The sequence below is a fragment of the Mus musculus genome, chromosome 5, assembly GCF_000001635.26.
Source record: "Mus musculus strain C57BL/6J chromosome 5, GRCm38.p6 C57BL/6J".
NCBI lineage: Eukaryota > Metazoa > Chordata > Mammalia > Rodentia > Muridae > Mus > Mus musculus.
The window spans coordinates 65,131,782-65,152,344 of record NC_000071.6 but is presented as its reverse complement, the minus strand read 5'-3'; the positions used below and the strand labels follow the sequence as shown (position 1 = coordinate 65,152,344).

At 41.5% G+C, this 20,563-nt stretch overlaps 1 protein-coding gene and 1 long non-coding RNA gene across 6 annotated transcripts in view; both read right to left on the bottom strand.

The window, feature by feature from the left end:
• Positions 1-20,563, bottom strand: part of Klhl5 (kelch-like 5) — a 60,623-nt gene that overhangs the window by 15,829 nt on the left and 24,231 nt on the right. For 3 of the 5 annotated variants that reach the window (NM_001347355.1, NM_175174.4, NM_001359401.1), the window contains exons 2-5: positions 10,903-11,085; positions 8,970-9,106; positions 7,590-7,786; positions 3,544-3,756 (exon numbers count right to left, since the gene is read on the bottom strand). In NM_001347355.1, coding sequence (NP_001334284.1) covers positions 3,544-3,756; positions 7,590-7,786; positions 8,970-9,106; positions 10,903-11,045 — 690 coding nt within the window. In that variant the 5' untranslated portion in view covers positions 11,046-11,085. Of the gene's footprint in view, positions 1-184; positions 2,808-3,543; positions 3,757-7,589; positions 7,787-8,969; positions 9,107-10,339; positions 10,485-10,902; positions 11,086-20,563 lie in introns of those variants that run through there. The other 2 variants (XM_006504134.4, XM_006504136.4) reach the window with 2 other exon arrangements.
• On the bottom strand, positions 11,230-20,562 carry LOC115490189. Its single transcript, XR_003955931.1, has 2 exons — positions 19,375-20,562; positions 11,230-18,032 (listed from the first exon to the last, which is right to left on the bottom strand). It is a non-coding gene; the product is annotated as an uncharacterized LOC115490189 (long non-coding RNA).

Below are 20,563 nucleotides of genomic sequence, written 5' to 3'. Positions count from 1 at the left end.
GGAAAACATGATTCCACAAGTGTAAATTCTCTAGGTTATACCTGGTCTCAGTTCTAAAAATAGTCATTAATTACCTGACAGGCATTTGACAATTTTAATAATTGTTATTTTTTTATATGTAAAACATACAGAAACTAACTTCAGAATTCTACTTGGTAATTAATTGTGTAATTCTGTTTTTCACTTTTATCATAAAAATCCAAATCCAAACCCCTAGAACTCAAAGGAACTCACCCCTAACTGGAAAATCTATAACACCCCTGGGAAATCTGTTACACCCCTCCCCCATGACTCAGGGAACACTGTGGAAGGGGGCCAGAGAGATTATAAAAGCCAGGGCTGAGGGGAGATTGCCACAAAATAGTGAGGTGCGGACAAGGCAGGGCCTTTGCACTCAAAAGCTAGCACAGCTGTGGCTGCCTGCACAAGACCTGCACAAGCTCAAGCGCCAGCCGGTCAGTACTCCAGCATGGACAGAGGGGCAGCCCAGGAGGCTCTCCCCTTAGCGGAGGGGCTTTAGGCAGGTGACAGCCACCGAGGGAGGCACAGTCAGTTTTCTACAGCTATGTGGAGCACAGTAGACACCCATGAAGCTCTTCTCTCTCTCTCTCTCTCTCTCTCTCTCTCTCTCTCTCTCTCTCTCTCTCTCTCTCTCTCTCTCTGTGTGTGTGTGCCTGAGTGGGGGTGGGGTGGGGTGTGAGCCCATGCCTGTGCCTATGTGTCCCTTGAGGAGAGGGAGGGAGTAGTCATCTAAATACATTGTATTCTATTCATATTGGAAGTTACCAAAGGTGGATGGGGGGGGGGGCAGCGGCAACAGAGTAAAAGTGTTACATAGTGCAACCTACTATTATCATTTTAAGAAAGGAAAACAGCTCAGAGCTCAGAGGCCAAGTAACTATTGACATTGTGCGGGGCACTGTAGCCAACTCAATCATATTTGCTCCTGCATTACTACTGCTCCCTTATCATGGACAGGGTCTTAAATCTGATGGGCCCTCAAGTCCGTGGTCTTTAGGGCCCATCTCACAGAGTTCTGAGATGAGGTCTAGTTATTATTTGTAATTCAAACCGTTCACAGGTGATGTCGATCCTACAATTCAAGAACCACTAGGCTAACCTACCAGAGTCCCCTCCTTGTCTGTCTTCTGTGTAGCACCTGATGACAATAACACTTCCTCCTCCTCAGACATGGGATGGAGTTGTAGTAAGTAACTCTCTCATCCTTTGGTAGGTTGCTAACGGCCACAGAACTTTACGTTTCCCACAGCCCATCCCTGGTACTTTTCCATTCTCCCTGGCCAGAATCATTCTTTTGCTTTGGGTTTCAACATGCTGGTAAGTTTTTCCATTTTTCCTCTTAATATCGTGAGGATTTAAGATTTAAGGTGCCAAGCAATTTTGGGAAAATGGTTCTCCATTCCCCTTCCCACACTACATGCTATCCCTCATACTGAATTCTTTGTCTCGAATGACTTCACCTTCTAACCACATTCCACACACAGGGTGACTCTGGGCCCTTCTAACCCAGTCATTCAGTTTCGTCAGTTTCTGGTCACTTCTCTCTGGCACTGCCTGAGTGTCTACTTCGCCTGGCTGAACACCTTTCTAATGGGTTTCTAGTGTTGACCCTGATTCTCCGCAGTGCACTTATAGTGTTCTCGCCAAACAGAGTTACATTATGCCATTCCTATGATAAACCCTTCCTCTACCCTCCTCGTTGCTTTTAGGATAAAGTGCAAACTCCTTGGCATGCTGAAAGGTTCTGGTTAACAATCTGGTTAAAGTCCTTCTCTAGCCTGATCGCCTAACTTTGCCCTCTTTATTTTTGAGCTCCAGTCGAGTAAGTGTTCTTTACCTTCCATAGTGTATGCTTCCCAGCAGTGTGCAATCTGGCCTCTTTCCTGGAACCCACCCTCCTCCCCCAGCCACCTCTGATGGCTAGTACAAGATGCAGATCACATGACATGTAAGGAGGGCCACTCTGGTTCTCTGCCAGTTGTTGTTGTTTTGATCTTTGGGTCCCTGGTTGTTTTCACATCTTGCTCCCTCTCCTAGCATGACCTCTGCTTAGCACTTTGTAACCTCACCTTGTTTGTATTGTTTCCCCTTAACCTATACTCTGTAGCTTTATACACAGTGTGTTTAAGGGACAGACGAGTCTGTGGAAAGGGCACAGAGCTGCACTTGGGTCCAAGTCCTAGCTCTGGCTCTCAGGAGCTCCATGTTAGTCAGCAGTAAAGGCAGGCAGAGCCACACTTGAGGGAGGACAGGGAAGCGAGCAGCTATCTGGTGGCTCTGAACATCTGCTTGTACTTGTATTGGCCCGATGCTTCGCTTGTACCCCAGGTGTTGGCCAAAATGACCTCCTGCCTTTCAAGTTTAAGGACTCAGGGAAGTGTCCTATCCCCAAGTTCACAGGAGCAGGAGTTTTAAAGGTTGGTGGGAAGCTTGCCACATCACAGTGCCCTTCAGACCGCAGAACTGAAATCATGTTTCCGTGCTATGTGGTTATATTTCAGGCTCTTTCCAACACCTAATAAGATTTTTCATATTTTACTTTCTTTCATCTAGAAAAGAATAAGCGAGAATATCTACTAGGAAGCAAGGAAATTTAAGTGCCCTCTTTAAATATGATTTCAAGAGAATTACTTTATTATGTTATTTTCCCCGACTTGCCATCCATTCATGCAGGTCCATTGTAAAGAGGGAGGCCTTGGCCTGAAGCCTTGGCAGTGACTCCTCTCTCTGCTAGATAGAGTGCAAACAGCAACGTCTACTCATGCTGGACAGCGATGATGCATTATCTGCAGAATTAATACAACAAGGCAACATTTGTGGCGCTTTAAATAATTGGAAAAAGAAAAAGAAAAAGAAAAGGAGGTCAGGCCTGAATCAGCAAGCGCTCTCACCTACTCTGCTTTCAAGGCCTCTTTCTCTATTCAGTGCCCGAGACAGGCAGAAGGAAAAAAAAAAAAAAACCTGCCGGGAAAGTCTCTCGATTCCAGTGAAAACTGTACAAAGGAGAAACTGTGCCCGCAAGTGAGGACGGACAACTCCGGATGCACTGTGAGGGGCGTCTCCACTCTGAAACCCTGGCCTTATATTTATAGCACGTTCTGTTTCCCAGAGTGCATTTCTCTCATCATAATCCCGACAGTCTGAAAAGAGGTCGTCTCTGCTTCTTGGCCGGGGAGACCAAGGCGTTCAAGTGTTGGAACAGCTAGCACCAAACCTAGTAGCTAGCGGGACCTTAACCGACGCGTGACAAGGAGCTGATCTAAACTTTCCGGCTCTTAGGACCAAGTTCTCTCTAATTAGTACAATAGGTATATGGTAGAGTCCAAGGAAATTGCTAACTCAAAATCAAGATTGTTACTTAATCAATGCGATTTAGATAGCTTGACCCTGTGAACTACAAACAGAGGCAGCATTTGTTAGTTTACTATCTCCTAAACTATACATTCCACAGGAATGCATGTGTAACTTACTCTGACCGACTACTCAAAGGAACACGCCTGCAGACAGGTGCCTATCAATTACCTGTGGCGCAAGGAGAGGTAGCCTAATGTAAGCCAAAAGTCTACTGAGATCCTTCCGCCTCTGCTCCAGGTCGTGCCGGACCCAGGTGAGAAGCGCGTTCAGTATGGTCTCCTCGTTCGGGATGTTCATGTCATCGCTGGCCAAGAGCTTGGCGATCTCATTGGCTGGGAGTAACACAAACTCCTGGTTCCTGATTACTTCCATGAAATGTTCCTAGAGGGGACAAGTGGCAAATGAATGATATTGTTCCTTTTCATCACCAATATTTTATGAAAAAAAGCTCAATTTTTTTTATACTAAGTGTCTAGAATAATTTGTACTTTAGATACAATTTTATATTTTAGCACCATTAGGAAAGAAAACCAAGAAAAACCCTAACCTGTATCACTTTTTAAACATGTGTGAGTGGAACAGTGTCAGATGACGACACTGTGAGCAGAAACAGTGTCAGATGACAACACTGTGAAGTGGGAACAGTGTCAGATGATGACACTGTGAAGTGGGAACAGTGTCAGAGGACAACACTGTGAAGAGTTCCTGTGACATTTACTTCGGGCTTTGATCAAGTTCAGGAGTTGTTTAGACAAGGCTTCTGAAGGAAGATTGAAAAAACAATGAAGTAAACCTCAAGGAAGAGAACTACCATCAGGCTTGTGCCTGTCTGGGAATCTGTCAGCAGTGAGGGTGCCTCTGATGCAGGAATGGCCTCCGGGCTGGCCAACGAAGACGTCTCTGATCAAAGTCCTATAGCCCGCACGGTAAAGCACGAGTCCTTAATGCTACTTTAACAACCAAAGTGGCTATTAACGTTTTATTCGGGCTTGTTTTGTTTTAAAGACACACAGGCTGGTCTTGAACCCGAGGTTCTTCACCCCTGGGATCATACATGTGTACCACCACCACCACAGGTAGCTCAAACATTCCTATGCTTTTTAGAGGACCATCCGGGATTTCAGATCTATTGAGAAGACTTGAGTCCTTCTAATCTGATATATGCCCAGTTAGTTTGCTTTTAGTAAAACTGTTAACCTAGCACAGGTTAGGAGGACCTTAGACTGCGGGACAGAGTCCCCACTGTGCACTGAAATGGGACACTATAAATGTCCCAGGTGTGGAATAACTTGGTTATCATTATTATGTTAACCAATCTGGAGAGAAAGAAATCTTTTCTTAAAATCTTTTATTTTTATTTTAAAGTGTGTGCATGCCTGTGTGTCTGTGTGTGGGTACAGGTGCCTGCAGAGGCCAGACACTAGCGTTAAGGGTAGTTGTGAGCCATCTACCATCTCATGGCTACTGAGAAATAAACATGGATGGGTCTTTTGCAAGAGCAGCACAACTGCTGAGCCATCTCTCCACCCTGAAAGAGAGAAATCTTTTTCTGCTTTGAAGTCTTAATGCACGAAGAGCTTAGACTGCGGATATAAATGCAAATTCTACACATGCGATCTTGTAATGTTTCTCTTCTTCTTCCTAATGGACTATCTGTCCATTATCAGCATACAAGGTTTCAGTAAAATAACTAACACTGTTTAAATCAGAGCTAGAGATAAGGCCTATGAATAACTGCTTTCCATACTGAAATGAGAATTATATTTTCCATTTAGCCTGTGGTAACCCAAGCAAGATACTGATCTGAGATCTATCTTGGACTGACATTCCTTTCAGCAGAGTCTTAGGAGGAAAACCATTCATGAATAATTAACTAAATTCAATTGCTCCAATTCATCATGATTTGTTAAAAGATACCAAAATGAATCTACTTTGGATGATTGATTATCATTTTCAGGAACATATTTTAATAAAATCTCAGCGCTGGAACGGCTTCAAGCAAACTGCTCTACTCAATTGCAGACTGACATTATCAGATGATTCGGGAACACACAGCAAGAGACAAAAATGATCAAAACTGGGCTGAGGCTGCAGCTCAGTAGTGAAGTGTCTGCCTGGCGTGAGTGAGATCCGGCATTCGACACTAGCACTGCAAACCTCTTAGACATTTAGGGTGCTTGCCATTCTAACCCTTAGTAAATACTTTGCATGATGGGGAACAAAGCCAAACACCTGTCAATATTTATCATCCTTTTCACAGTAAAGTTGCCTAAACTCTAACTATGGGAAGTTATTACTCAGTGATTATTAAGTAGGCAATATGAATTTGGAAGATCTTATAGTTGCATGCAAAGGTATTTAATATACAGTGTTAGGTGGAAAGTAGAAAGATGGGTTTCTGGTCATTTAACACTATGTATGGTATAGCCAGGCATGATGGCACACACCTGTGATCTCAGCCCTAAGGCACACGGTGCTGTGAATTTGAGGCCAGCCTGGGTCCAAGTATGGTACACTGGATAAGCAATACTAGTGTGACTCTGTTCTATTTTCCAATAGTAGTAACTGCATTTCATCAGTAAGACTTGGCCAACTGTTAGTGTTATCTATTTCAGAGAAATGCCCTTTCACTCTATATAGTTTATATCACGTGAAAACTGAATTTTTCAATAGATTATATAACACTATTGGAGCAAGTTTACACACAAAGTTCTTTTCAGAAACATGATTTTGCTTTAAAGTAGTTGTTTTAGAAAAATTCAATAATTGTATTAGTTTTCAAGGCTCAGAAATAAAATTTAGAATTCTAAAACAAAATGTCCACATTTGCTTCATAAACCTATAATGGCATTAAATAGTCATAATGATAAAATAATCCAGAATGTTCTTTCCAGAGGTTAAGTGACGTGTTCCAGGTCATATTTAGTGGCAATGAGAACTGGACCAGAAGCTTCCAGACTGCAGCACCCCGAGGAGCTGTTACCTGTCCCTGCCCATGCGTGGGAGGACCTCTGCGCGTGCCCTGGGCACTATCAAACACTAACGGAACTCACCATCCTAGCGCTACATTTGTCTCATGCTTTCAATCTGTTTTATGAAACAAGCAGGCATCAACATACCAGACGCTTGCTAGAGTTGCCCTTTCCCCTTCAGAATTGCTTTTAAGCAAATGAAATTACTGAGGGATTTATTTAAACTGAAGATTGAATTTTGCTTTACATACTTATTCAGTTCCCATAGCAACATTCAAATCAGACAATCTGCCTCTAAATTACTTATTGTTATTAGAGTTCCATCGCATATCTCTATTGAAGCTAAGTACTGCCAAGTAATGACCTTGACATAAAAAAAATCTACTGCAACTAATTGGCTATGAAAATAGCTTTAAAAACATTCAGCTAATTTCAATTGGATTTGCATCTGAGCTTTAAAGCAGCAATCATGCCTATACTGTAAACAGCAGGGGTGACCTAAATGCATACAAATGTTTGCACATGTATTAAATGTCTAAGGAAGAGATATTGGGCCCAGAGAAAAAGGATAAAGGCACTTGCAACCAGGCCTGACCACCTGAGTTTGACTCCTCGGACCCACGCAGTAGAAGAGACCTGACTCCTGCAAGCTGTCTTCTGACTGCACTGTGCACTTGCTCAGACATATATGGAATGTTGAAACTGAAAGTGGGTCCTAAGAAGACTCCATCAATACGCCTTATTCCCTTGCTATCCTAGATCAATCCACATTCCACTATCTCTCAGACGCTGACTCAGAACTTCCTCTGATTTATTTGAACACACAATTCACTGTAGTTAGTAGGGGCATTGTCTTCCCACGGTGACAAGCACTTGTGTGTAATCAGGGGCATCTGAAATAGGTCTCCCATTTGACCTTTTACCCTTATCTTACTGCTTACACTACGGCCACCGCCACCAGTTTCCACTGGCGACTATGAGACGGATCAGTTCATCGGAGTGCTGCAGCGGAATGTTTAGGGAAGTGTGCTTTTAAAAGCAGCGCACCTGCCACCTGCCGCTAGGATTCTCCATCAGGAGTCACCTTGCTGGTTTTCCTTCCCAACTTAGTGCTGTGTCATAAACTTGAACCTTAAAACTTGTGTCAAAGCCACATGAAAAGAGCGACATGTAGCTAAGCTCTCAGAGGCAAGAAGTGGGCCAGAGATGGCAGGACGTTCTGATTCTCACGAGAATACATACCATCGTGTAATTGTGAGCCACTTTATGCAGATCTGTGCAGCCTTGGGCATCCGCGAAGGACCGAATCCCCAGGCAGTTGGACGGGTGGAGCTGCTTCATCAAGAACTTGCAGCAGGCTTCCACCACCTGGGAGAGCTGGAGCAGGCAGGCTGTGGACAGCAAGCACTCGATGTTGTCTTCCTTCAGCTCAAGTCGGCCTTAAGGGAAGGAGATTCATTAACGAGGCAGCTTCAGAAATCTTGTTTTTAAACAATAACTGGTGTTGACATGATTTCTAGATAAGAGCTCATTATACAATTACAGATCTTGAAGGCTTAAGATTCCAAAAAGAAAAACGAAGTATTAAATATGAATCATTTTTATCCCTTTGTGACCTCTGCTTAAAAAAATGAATGGCTTGTTTTCAGAATTTTTAAATGTTGCACTAATTAGTAACTAATATCTATGACGTATATTTCTTAAATTTTAAATGTAAAATTTGGCTATATTACATGTCTGAGTGTGTGTGTTTGCACACACGTGCACATGTGTGGAGGCCAGAGGAAAGTACCAGCTGTCTTATTCCACCACTACTTTGCTTGATTTCATTGAAACTGGCACTCACAGTTTTTTACTCTGGCTGTCCAGCCAGCAGCATTCTGTCTTTACCTTCCAGTGCTGGGGCTACAGGTACATATATCCACACCCCATGTTTAAAGTGGGCACAGGAGATCTAAACTCAGGTCCTGTTTGCAAAGCATCCAATCTTACCCATCAAGTCATTTCCCCAAACCCAAGTCATGTTATTTTTATGTAAATATTTAAGGTACCATTCAAAGGACTGGGGGGAGATGGCTCAGTGGTTAGGACTAGTGTGTTGCTCTTCTCAGCACATGTCAGGTGGCTCACAACAGCCTGGGACTCCAGGTCCAGGGGATCCTAGGCCTCTGGTCCCCAGTCACCTGCTACGCTCGTGTCTGTGTGTGTGTGTGTGTAAGTTCTATAAGAAAAAAGTAGTCCACAGACAGACAGACACACAGGATTATAAAAAAAAAATCTTTACAAATGTATTATTCAAAAGCTGCATTATGATAATCATTTTAAAGGTTTTAACATAGAGATTTTAACCAATAAAGAATAGGATTCTGGTCATCAAAGGTAGTGATGCGCATAGCAGAATTAACTGAACTTTATTATTCAAAGCAGAAATCTGAAATCTAAAAGTAGGGGCCAGGAGAAGTTCAAGAGCACCCTTGGCTACATAGTGAGTTCAATGTCAGCTTGAATATATGAGACTGTTTAAAAAACATAAACAGAAGAGGAAGGAAAAGAATTCAAATCTGCCATCAAATTGCATGACACAAACCTAAAGGACATCAGCTTACATTTCCGACCTGTTACCTGTGTACGCGTACTGAATTAAGGACCACAAGGAATTCGGCTCCACACCTTCCATTTTGATTTCCTCTTGCCTCGCCTCCCTGACATCATTAGTAAACATAGCAGCGAAATAATCTGAGACGGAAGACAGCACCAGTCTGAGGAGACATCAGAGAAGCAACCAACGAGCACATTAAAGCGGGATGTTCATTAATAAATGCATTCTTTTCGTTTTGTATTTGGCGCGCACAGGAGCACACGGTGCTGGAAAATGCACCCTGCATTTGACAAATCATTTCACCTCCCCTTCCTTCCTTTGCATAACCAATTACTATTACTGGAAACAGTCTGCTGGTCTGCCAAGGCAAGTGATTTTGCTATGCACACACCACTTTACGATGGCTTTTTTAAAAAGCTGGAAGCACTTTCTACTAAGTTGGCTATATATGAAAAGAAAAATGTAAAGGTTATTTTTTCTTTGTCAATTTTGAAAATAACCTAAATGTTTTGGGACAGAAGTGAATATGTAGGACATACTTAAAAATGGAGTTAGCAACTTTTATAACTATTAATACGTCTATATTTTTTGTTACAGTCTGGCGTAGTTAATAACAAGATGACAAGTTCTATAGGGCAAAAGTAGGCCACAGGTAAATGGTGTCACTCCGGCAAAGATCTGTTGCTTTAAATTATTATTATTGAGGGAGGTGGAGACGTTAGTTCTGGAGGTGCCTGGGATGGGACAGTGCTCAGTCCAAGGGCAGAGGAGCACACCCACCATGCCGGGAACCCATGAGGGCTCTGTGAGGACTCTGTGAGGCTCCTGTGGAGTGAGCAGGGAGGGTGAGTTCTGAGACAGTTCCAGGGTGGCGATGGCAAGCTGGGTCACACAGGTCACCAAAGGTACTCTGGTCACTCAGCTCAGTGACGGGGGAGCCACTGCAAGCTTTCCGGAGCTGCAGCCTCTTTGCTACAACCAGTGTAGGGCAGAAGACAGCAGAGAGCCCAAGGGGTCACCTGTGTCAAGCGCTGGTGTCAGCACATGCTGGTGGCTGAGCTGATGAGCTCTGTTTCAGAGCCACGGTGAGATGCCTCTGGGAAATTAATGCTGAAATCTCCTCTCTAAGAAACCATGTTTGCAACACACACTTTTTATGACAGGGTTTTGCCAATAAATGTATGCTAACTCACAGCTATAAACTCAAGTTCCTGCTTTCTGATGGGTTCATTTCCACTTGGAAGGGTTTTATGAAAAATTTTGGACAATGTCAATTAATGTTGGAAGACATAAAAATAATCTTTGTGATCAATGTGGTGATTAACAATGAATAACTGAACACATCAACTCGTCAGAAGAAATGAATTATTCTTTTCTAAAATGTTCTTTTTACCTTTAGAATATGTTGTTTGTGTTAAGGAGTCACCACTGCCACCATCGTGGGGATCGGAAAACAAATCAGGGAATACGTGGGGGTTTTACAACTTGCTGAGGGGCAGGGAACTTAGGTGGTCAGAGTGCACGGCTAGCACGCAGGCCTGGTTCACCCACAGCATTAAAGAGAGAAAAGAAAAACTATTTAGATTTTTGCGAACTCTATTTTTTGTGTGTTTTCCCTTCTGGCTATCCACAAACTCTAATTTCCATCAAGCTTATTTAAAGCACTTAATGAGTATTTAACATGCATGAAAACTGTTTGCTATGGATGACATCTACAGCAAACAGTGCTGACTGACCTGAGGCTGACGCCTGTGTTTCCACAAAAGAAAACACAGACATTTGTATTTAGCAATCGCACATGCAGTTTTCTTCATAGACATTCTGAGAGGCAGATCACCGCCCTGAGGCCTGAGGGTTACCTGGTGTACCTCACTCACCTCACCACACAGGTAACGGGTGACGTTACCTAGGGAACACTTCATGTATGAGAACAGTGGAAAAGTAGAGAACAGTCACCTGTGAGCTGGAATCCTGCGGTCGCCAGCGACTAAAATGACGTCACACAGTTGCTTGTGCCTCAAGTAGTTTTCCATTTTTTTAAATGTTTGCTCTGCATGGTTAAGGGCTTGAAAGAATTCATCTGATGAGCATGGCTCCATAGCCTGGCAGGAAGACAATGTCTGACTACTATTGGAAGTCCTGAAAAGAGAAGACACACATTTTTAAAAATCAGCATGTGATTAAAGCCTTTCCCCACTAAGTTCCTTTAAACCCTTCATGTGCAATGTAAGAAGCAGAGCCATCAATCAGTATCAGGTAATCACTGTCTTTTTTTTTTTTTTCTTTTTCCTGTGCAGGGTCTCACCGCACAGCCCTGGCTCGCCTCAAATCCCAGCCATCTTTGCCGCAGTGTACCAAGTCTGGGGTTGCAGGCATGCCTGCTTACTACTTTTGTGTTTTAAAACCAATGATGCTTTGGGTACTTGTGTCTCGTAAGCACATGAGTGAAGGTGCCACCAACAGCTGTAGCTACGCATATTCTTTGGTTGCCATTTTTAGTTACCTTTGGTAAATGCTGTTATTCAGATGAAAAAGAGCCAAGCTATAGTCATACTGATGGATGTATCTCCTAATATATTTAGTGGCGTCATTGTTACTGTGTTTGAGATAAAAGTTTTCCTTTACTTAAAAATGGGTTACTTTTCATAGATGCTATCTATAAAATACACAGCCACAAAAACAGCATTGTAAATGATTCCCTCAAAAACTCAGACAAGCAACAATACATATTTTAAAAGTTGTTAGTTTAAAGTACTGACTGGAGTCCTAGGTATGTGTGCTGGAGTAAAAGGACGTGAAGTCAGTAAGTTCCTTGCCAAGCGTTACAGAGTCTGGTCATGGATGTAGAGACTGCTGTCTGATGAGTGCCTTTTCCTCCTGTGAAAGCTAGACCGCATTTATCTCACACATAGATGACTCTGTGGGAGGGGCATGCACATATTAATATCTTAAGAGTAGGAGAAAAGGCACAGTATCCTATTTTTTGTAAGCCACAAATTCTCTCTAAAACAAAGTAAATGAAGTACTTCTTTCTTGGGGATCTGATGTGTGTACCCCACTCCCCAGGCATCACCGGAATGAACAGGAATGACTAGCCAGTGAGTAAGCTGAAAGGTTTGGGTCATCATCTGATTGTAAACACTAATCAATATTCAATTTGAAAAGAACAGTCATTATTTAATAGTTGTCACTAAGTTATGGTCTTACTTGACATCAAGAGAAGTCCAGTTCATTAGTAGACCACTTTATTTCTCATCAGGAACCTTCAGGGAATTTTGAGTTGGATCCCCAGATGAATCTGTGTATCATGGGGATCACGCACACTTGGGGCATCTCACTTGGTCTGAGGTGAAACCCAGAAACTGTGTTTTTCAGAAGTCATGAGCTGCTCCTAACATTCGCACAGGCTGAGGACCACTGATGGACACTTTGGTTAGGAGGTAGATGCATTAAAGGCTGAGAATACAATGAACTACAGTTCAAAGCACTGATCTGAAAGATGGAGTCTTTACTTCCAATAGATGTAAACTGAGTTTCCTAGAAGAAAATGTTTAAACTCTCTCTCTCTCTCTCTCTCTCTCTCTCTCTCTCTCTCTCTCTCTCTCTCTGTGTGTGTGTGTGTGTGTGTGTGTGTGTGCCTGAATGTATATAAGTGCACTCTGTGTGCACAGATCACAAGATTATTCTAGATACTGCTATAACTGGTCTTACATACATCTGTGAGCCACCATATGGGTGCTGTGAACCAACTCAAGTTCTCTAGAAGAACCAGCACTCCTAACTGCCGAGTCACCCCAACACTGTACACATAAACATTAACAAAAACCTCCCGTGTTCCTAGAACAACACTTCAAACTTCTTTCTTATTTGCTATCAAGTCTTCAGCTGCGGCCACCTTAAGGGAACAGATTATTTCAATGTGACAATTAATCACAGGTTTCTAGAGATAGAAACCACATCCACTACTTCAACTGAAGCATGAAAAGAAGTGCAGGCTTCTGGTTTGTAGTCTATGGAAAAGCACATCTATGTCCATACAGAATGCACGAACAGAAAGAAGCAGAGCTCGTCAACAGGCTTCGATGGCTGCACACCTCCCCAGTAAGATTTGCTTTTATTTTTTAAAGGCAGTTCGGATAATACAATTCTAATAAGCACTTTCTTAAAAAACAATTTACTGTACATCCATTCAACTATAAGGAATTAAACTATATGTATTCAAATTACTATAGGATTTTCATAACTAAAAGAAACCTATTCTATTTAGAATTTTCATAACTAAAAGAAACCTATTCTGTCATTTAAGTCTTACGTTGCATATGAAAACATTTGAGATCCTAAATGGCTAACATGATCAGCCAAGGAAACATAGAGTGGCCAATTACTGTACTGGATCAGAAGGTGTTCAAACAGGTCGAACTGTCCACAAAAGAATGAGAAATCCTCCCCGCCTTTACACTAAGTTCAAGGACTACAGTATTAGTTCAAGGACTAAAGGGTTGATGGGAGGATAAAGCTCCATTAAGTGCAGGAGTTAGAATGAAGGATTTCAGACCAAAGACCACTCCTATATGACAGTTCCTCAGCTAGGGTGAAAAAGGTTTCCACGGGACGGAGAGCACAGCGCACCCGCGCCTTTACATGACTGACAAGAGAACGTTTCCAGCTCTGTCTTCTCCAATGGGCTTTAGTTTTGAGAGTTAAGTTGGAGAGTACTGGAGAGTGACTGAGAGCATTTTAGGAAGGTTCTAGAGTTGTTACCCAATACAATAGCAATTGGCTATTTTAAAGCCATTTCAAAATTTAAAACCCCACAGTTTTATTTTTATAAAATAAAAAATTTGCCGGGCAGTGGTGGCACAGGCCTTTAATCCCAGCACTTGGGAGGCAGGGGCAGGCGGATTTCTGAGTTTGAGGCCAGCCTGGTCTACAGAGTGAGTTCCAGGACAGCCCAGGCTACACACAGAAACCCTGTCTCGAAAAAACCCCAAAAAATAAAAAATAAAAATAAAAAATTCAATTCTTTAGTAGACGGACTAGTCACACTTCAAATGCCTAATATGGTGGGGCAGTGGGGACCCGTGCAAGCTCATCAATGCATGAAGTCTGACTGCACAGTGCTGGTCCAGAATCCCACCCACCTGGGTTCAGTTCCAGTTCAGTCACTCACTGTGTGTCACTCACTGTGTCACTGTGTGTCACTGGGCATGTTATCATTTCTCTACCCTTTACCCTCTTCACCACCAAAATAGGAGCAATGCACAGGATTTTATTTTAAAACAGTTCTTGTAGGAAGATTATGAAATAAAACAATTCATGCATAGTCCGCACAGGTTAGGTACATAATCGGGGAAAGTCAGCGGTGGGAAAGGGTGCTTTGCAGTGGCCAATGAAAGGCCTTGTGCTGATGTAACGCTCTCTGGTTTGTCGGTTAAAAGATGATCCCCATTATTACCAATTTTTATAACTCAGTTCACACTTCCTCTTTAAAATGGCCTTTAGTAACCCACGCGGGCATCCTAACTTACAACAGAAACATCTGGGAATAGATGTGGAGCATTCTAAGTATATCTCTCTGCTCTGCTTGAGCCTTGCAGGATAACAGAAGAACTTCATCTAGCATCTCTGCTTAGTTTTCTTTATAGTACATTACTAATATGGTAAATTGCATCTCAAAGAACTGCAAGAAGTTATTCAAATCATTTGTGGCAGACCTTCACTGTAAAGAATTATACACTGAGGGATATTTCCAGGCAGTATAGAACTGTTTAAATTTTAGTCTATGTCACTGAACTAGGGAATGAATTTAACTCAGAAAATGGCTGAACACACACACACACACAAAATAGGCGAGAACAAAAAAGGTTCAGATCACTAACTGTTTACATAGTGACTCCCAAGGTGTGGCACTGTGACATCGGGATTCCAGGGGATGCGTAGGAAGGAGCTTTAGTGAAAGGTCCGGAAATGGAACTCAAGTTTTATATGATAGAAAACATCTATCTGGTAACCTGGTCCAGCATGTGTAATTCTCCAGATTTCACAGTTATGTGTACGTGTGTATACACCATATGTGCCATGACACTGCTCCTCACCACATCCCCCACCCCCCTGTCTGGGACAGGATCTCCATATGTAGCTGTGGCTGGCCTGGAACTCACAAGTAGATCATGCTGGCCACAAACATGGAGATTGCAGACTTCTGTACCGCCCCCCCCCCCCCCGCCCCCAGTAATAGGATTAAAGGTCTGTGCCACCATATCTGGCACAGTAGAATTGTTTTTAACGAAGTCACTATTTTTAGTAAAGTTTTAAAAAGTAGCTCATAGAAATTATACTGCATATGCTTTGAGTAGGTAGAGAGCTGCTTTGGAGCTGCGATGAGCCTGCCTGGCTCAGTCCCAGTGTAAGTGATTGATGCGGGGCACCTGCATCATAACAGGTGACGGCTAGGATCTATGCCTCTGCAAAGGTGCAATTACTGCACCATGAACCTTTTAGCATCTTTCACAAATACTCATAATCAAAAGTATAAAATAAAATCCACATGTATTAGTGTAGGTTATCGGTCTTTGAGTTTTTTACATATACTGTCCAGCATACTTAAAGAATGCCCTAAATTTATTTAATAGATTATAAGGGATTTATAGATAGCATTCTGCAATTACAATTTACAAGCTACAGACAAAAGCCAGGACTGCTGGTGCCTGCTTGTAATTCCAGCACGAAAGGGGTGGAGGCAGGAGGATTGGCATGCTAGCTCGGGCTTCATGAAACTCTACCCCAAAACCTAAAACAAAGTAAACCAGACCCATCAGAGATATAAACTAGAAGTAGGAGTTTGAAAACCGTGACTTTAACCGAGCATCGCATGCACCTGGGCAGAGCAGAGTGCTGGAACTCGGAGGGAGGAAAGGCCCACGGGGTATGTGGGAAGGCAGGTGGTAGATAGGGCAAATCTGTAGGGAAGTGACGAAGAAGAGGAAGCAGGGTGGGCTCCTTTAAGGAGTTCCCCTTCCTCCCATCCAAGGGCTAGCCAGGCCTGACCCTGCTTAGCTTTTGAGTTCAGGAGCGTTCAGGGTGGTATAGCCACAGGCAGGTTCTCCCTTCTACAGCCAAGGCAGTTGTGTAGAGAGAGATATATCAACAGCTCAAGACTTATCTTTAAGGACTGGAACTGTAGTTCAGTGGCAGAACACTGCTGAGCAAGGGTGGGGGCCTTGGCTCAATCCCCAGTATCCCTCAAAACAGAAAAGCATTGTTGTCCTTTACCTTCTCAAGAAAAACACTTTTATTTGGGAATTCCCTCCTATCCCCACCCATGGAACCATGACGTGCTATCCATTCAAGCATGAAGACCTCCAGCACCCACATTAAAGACTGTCTCTTTAGCCCCAGGTTTTACTCACTGCACTTTTTATTATAACCCCACGTCTATTCCTGTTTCTATAATACTGACTTTCAGCTGGACACACGGCCACACTCAGGTAGAAAGTACATTTAAAACCTCTTTTCTAACTAGCTGAAGCCACACAGCTGGGTTCTCCTCACCCATGGAATAAGAGATACACGACTCGCACCATTACTCTCACACCCAGCCTTTTCTTTGGTCTTTCCCTCAGATGAGAATGGAGGGGGAAGCTGAGTAAGCTCTGAGCACACAGAGAGGATACTTCTCTACATGGTGGAGAAAGATATGCAAAGGGTTATGGGCCTCTGAATGAATCGTGAGGCAGAGACCTATCTGCCCTCGGCCACTGGTCCACCTGTCACCTGTGCTCCTGACAGTCTATGACAATCGATGATAAACAAATCATTTTAGTCTACGATCTATCAACACACTCATTCCTAAAGTTAAGTGACCAAATTATTTGGTAACAAGTCAATGTGGGGTGTGTGTGTGTGTGTGTGTGTATGTGTGTATGTGTGTATGTGTGTGTGTGTATATGTATATATATTATATAATAAATCTGAGAGAGAACAAGGAGTAGTATATAGGAAAGTTAGGAAAGAGAAAAGGGAAGGGACAATGTAATTAAAATAGCAAGATAAGTAAATAAATAAACATACATTTAAAAAGATAATATCTTTAGAGAGGAGATGGATAGGGAGGCAGAAGGAGTCTAGGATATCCAGAGGTGAAACACAGAATTTGAAAGTGATTCAGTTATAGGGGTTCTAGCACCCTCTTCTGTCCTTTAAGGACACCAGTAACACACATGATACACATACAGAGGTGCAGGCAAACACTCATCACAGAAAATAAAATTAAATACTGTGTAAAATGTGACTTTAGAAATAGTACTGTGGATACTAAACAAGTTACCATGCTGAAGGCTTAGCGCTGTGTAAAGAGTAAAGTTCCTCTGGGAACTTTAGTTATATATTTTTTTCTTTTTTGGAAGAGCTTAAATTGCAATGATATTTTGTGTAAAAATGACTTTAAAAGTTCAAATATCCACCAGGTGTCGGCACACGCCTTTAATCCCAGTACTCAAGGCAGAAGCAAGTGGATTTCTAGTCTAGGACAGCCAGGGCTACACAGAGGAACTCTGTCTCAAAAAACCACCATCAACAACAATACTAGTAATAATAATAATGATAATAATGATTTCTTTACTTAATAGGTGTGTCAAAAATTACCTAATTCTACAGTGAGTCAGTTGAATAATATGTAAATCATTTATACCTTGATTACATGGTAGTAGCTATGGACACCTACCTTGATGGCCCTGGTAGGAACTAGCCTAATTAGATAGATGTTAGAAATCTATCTCATAGAAGACATGAAAATTCTGTCACTTAAAGTCTGAAATTGCTCACGTTATATCAAAACAAAACAAAGTTTATATTTTAGTACCAAAGTTGACCCACAGAGGAAGTACAGCTAGGCTATAGAGTCAAGCTAAAAGCTGAGAGATGTTTCCATGGTTCAGCGAAGTGGCAGTGAACGCGGTCAGAGGCCAATGCTTGGGCAGGCCTTTCAGCTAGATAACAGCTGACAATACAGTCCTTCAGCTGCCCACATCCATGATGGCTGTTAGCATTCTGATGATGCAAAACCACTCGGCTGTCCTTCTCCTAACCTAAAAAACCAAAAGTTCTGTTTAAGTTCTGATATCTGTCTTGATGACTGCTCCTAAGAAGAAATCAGTATGTTATACGTGCATCTTCACTGTATCTTTAATATATTCAGATATTAATTTATAACATGCTTAGGTTTCTAGCTCATCATTTGCAAATATATATAAAAAGAATTGTTCCAAGTTATGTATACAAATCTGATAAATGTCACTGTAACTTCTTTGACAACAGTATTTGTTTGTTTGTTTGTTTGTTTGGGGTTTTTTGTTTTTTGTTTTTTCAAGACAGGGTTTCTCTGTATAGCCCTGGCTGTCCTGGAACTCACTTTGTAGACCAGGCTGGCCTCGAACTCAGAAATCCACCTGCCTCTGCTTCTCAAGTGCTGGGATTTGACAACAGTATTAATGGGCTTCAATTTGCTTATAGTAAAAGGACACTCACTTAGGAACTTTGGCTGTTTAAAATGCTGAGGGTGACAAATTTCTCCCTGTGACAAAGGTTAAAGTGTCAGCCAGAGGATTGACAGAGGCATAAAGATTGGATACATTCAACATAGGATGACATGGAGATGTGAGGGACAAGCACACACTAAACTATAGATCTTTTTTTTTTTTGCAATAATATTGAAATGTTAAACCATCAAGAATAAGCTCTTGAATGGCCCCTCCTATCTACAAATCAGAGATTTACTTATATTATGTTTTACTGTACACATAGTTTTTTTTTTTAATTAGGTCTCTGAGGATGTGACATGTCTACTCCCATCGTTCACCATGTCCTTGATGAGCATTTTAATTTTATATTCCTATAAGTAAAAATATCAATGCAAGATTCTTGAGGACTATACAATAACTATCTCTGAGTCAGAACAAAAATATTTTCTCTCATTACTAACACCTCACCAAAATATTTCAGTGTACACGCAAAAGAGGGTTAAAATTTAATATTCATTGGTTATGTTAACTATCTATGATATAAGGAAGTATGTGTAAATTTTCTCTATATTAGACATGTGCATAAATGTTATTATCACATAATTGGGTAGTAGATAGATGTTAATAGTTTTATGACCTAAGCTGGTAAAGAAGTGAATGTTTTGTTTTTTAACACTATTTAAATATTCTTAATATATTGATTTTTCAAATGGAAAAATTTATTTTCACACAGAAATTGGTAAAAAAAAATTAAAAATTAGTTTTCTTTATGGCAAAAGTCCCAATATATAATAGGATCATGTTTGTTGAGTTAATCTCAATATTAAAATTATTCATGGCTCCTTTTCCCTTACAATAAAGGCAAGTCATGAAGTAATAACATTTTTTTTAAATTAAATATGCTATTTACCTAAGTAAAGATTCTCCCCTCTCTCAGTTATACAGGCTACAGATGACAGTCTATGTTTCTATCCTCCCACAGGTCAGAATTCCATGTTCTGAAGGTTAGAGGAAGAGAAAGGGCGAGGATTTCCAAGCATGAGACACTTGAATCTATGAGTCCATTCGACCCGAATTCTTCAGGATGCCTACCTACACTTACAATAGCCAACCTAGAGATTATAATAATCAAAACCTGCAAACTAATTTCAAAGAGCAAAAAGTAATTGAATGTCAAATGAGTAGGTGTTTGTGTCTTTAAGTATTTAGAAATATTCTACAATGAAGATGTATCAGAAAGTCGACTTTAACTTGTTACACAGCATGGAAAGCGGACCAAGAAAATCCATCCTAAAGATAAGAAGGTGCCAGGAAGGAGGAACAAAATCATCATGAAATTATCAATTCTTTGCTTTATTGCATTCCTTCCAACTCATTTTCCTTATCATCTTTTTGACTGGCTGACCACATCTAGCACTCCCGACACCATGTTCTCTTAAACTTTACTAAAAGATTATCTTTCTTTTCCTTAAACAGCGTGAATTTCAGTGGAAAGTGGGGGTAACAGGAATCGGTGGTGCTATCCTTGAGAGAGACACATACATTACTTAGTATTCTCTGTCTTAGTCTGCAGAGCTGCAACATCCACAGGACAAAGACATAACCACAGAAAAACAGTATTGACAACTAAAATGGTGTCAAAAATTGGGAACTACAGTGTATCTCTTTTTATAGAACCTTTCATTTTTATCAAATTAAAACGACTCCACAATCTATTATAACCCAAAATACCACAAGGATTTATACTGTAGAAATGTCTCATAGTTTTAGTGTAAATACAGAAGCCGGATGAATACAGCCAGGCAACACCGTATAAAACTGCTGCTACATACTATTTTCAAGGCAGTGTCAGATCTATACATGAAATGCAAGGTATTTCAAAATGAAAGCTATTTGGTGCCTTTAAATTTCACAGAATTAACGAGACATTTCCCAAATCCTAGCAAACCTACGTATCCATACCAAGATGCCATTCATGTAGGCAGTTCACGGGAAGCAGATGTACGGACAACCACAGAGATAAGCTAGTAAATAGTCAGTTATTCTCCACTAGCATAGAGCACACACCCCGCACCCCGTCTCTGACAGTAAGAGAATAA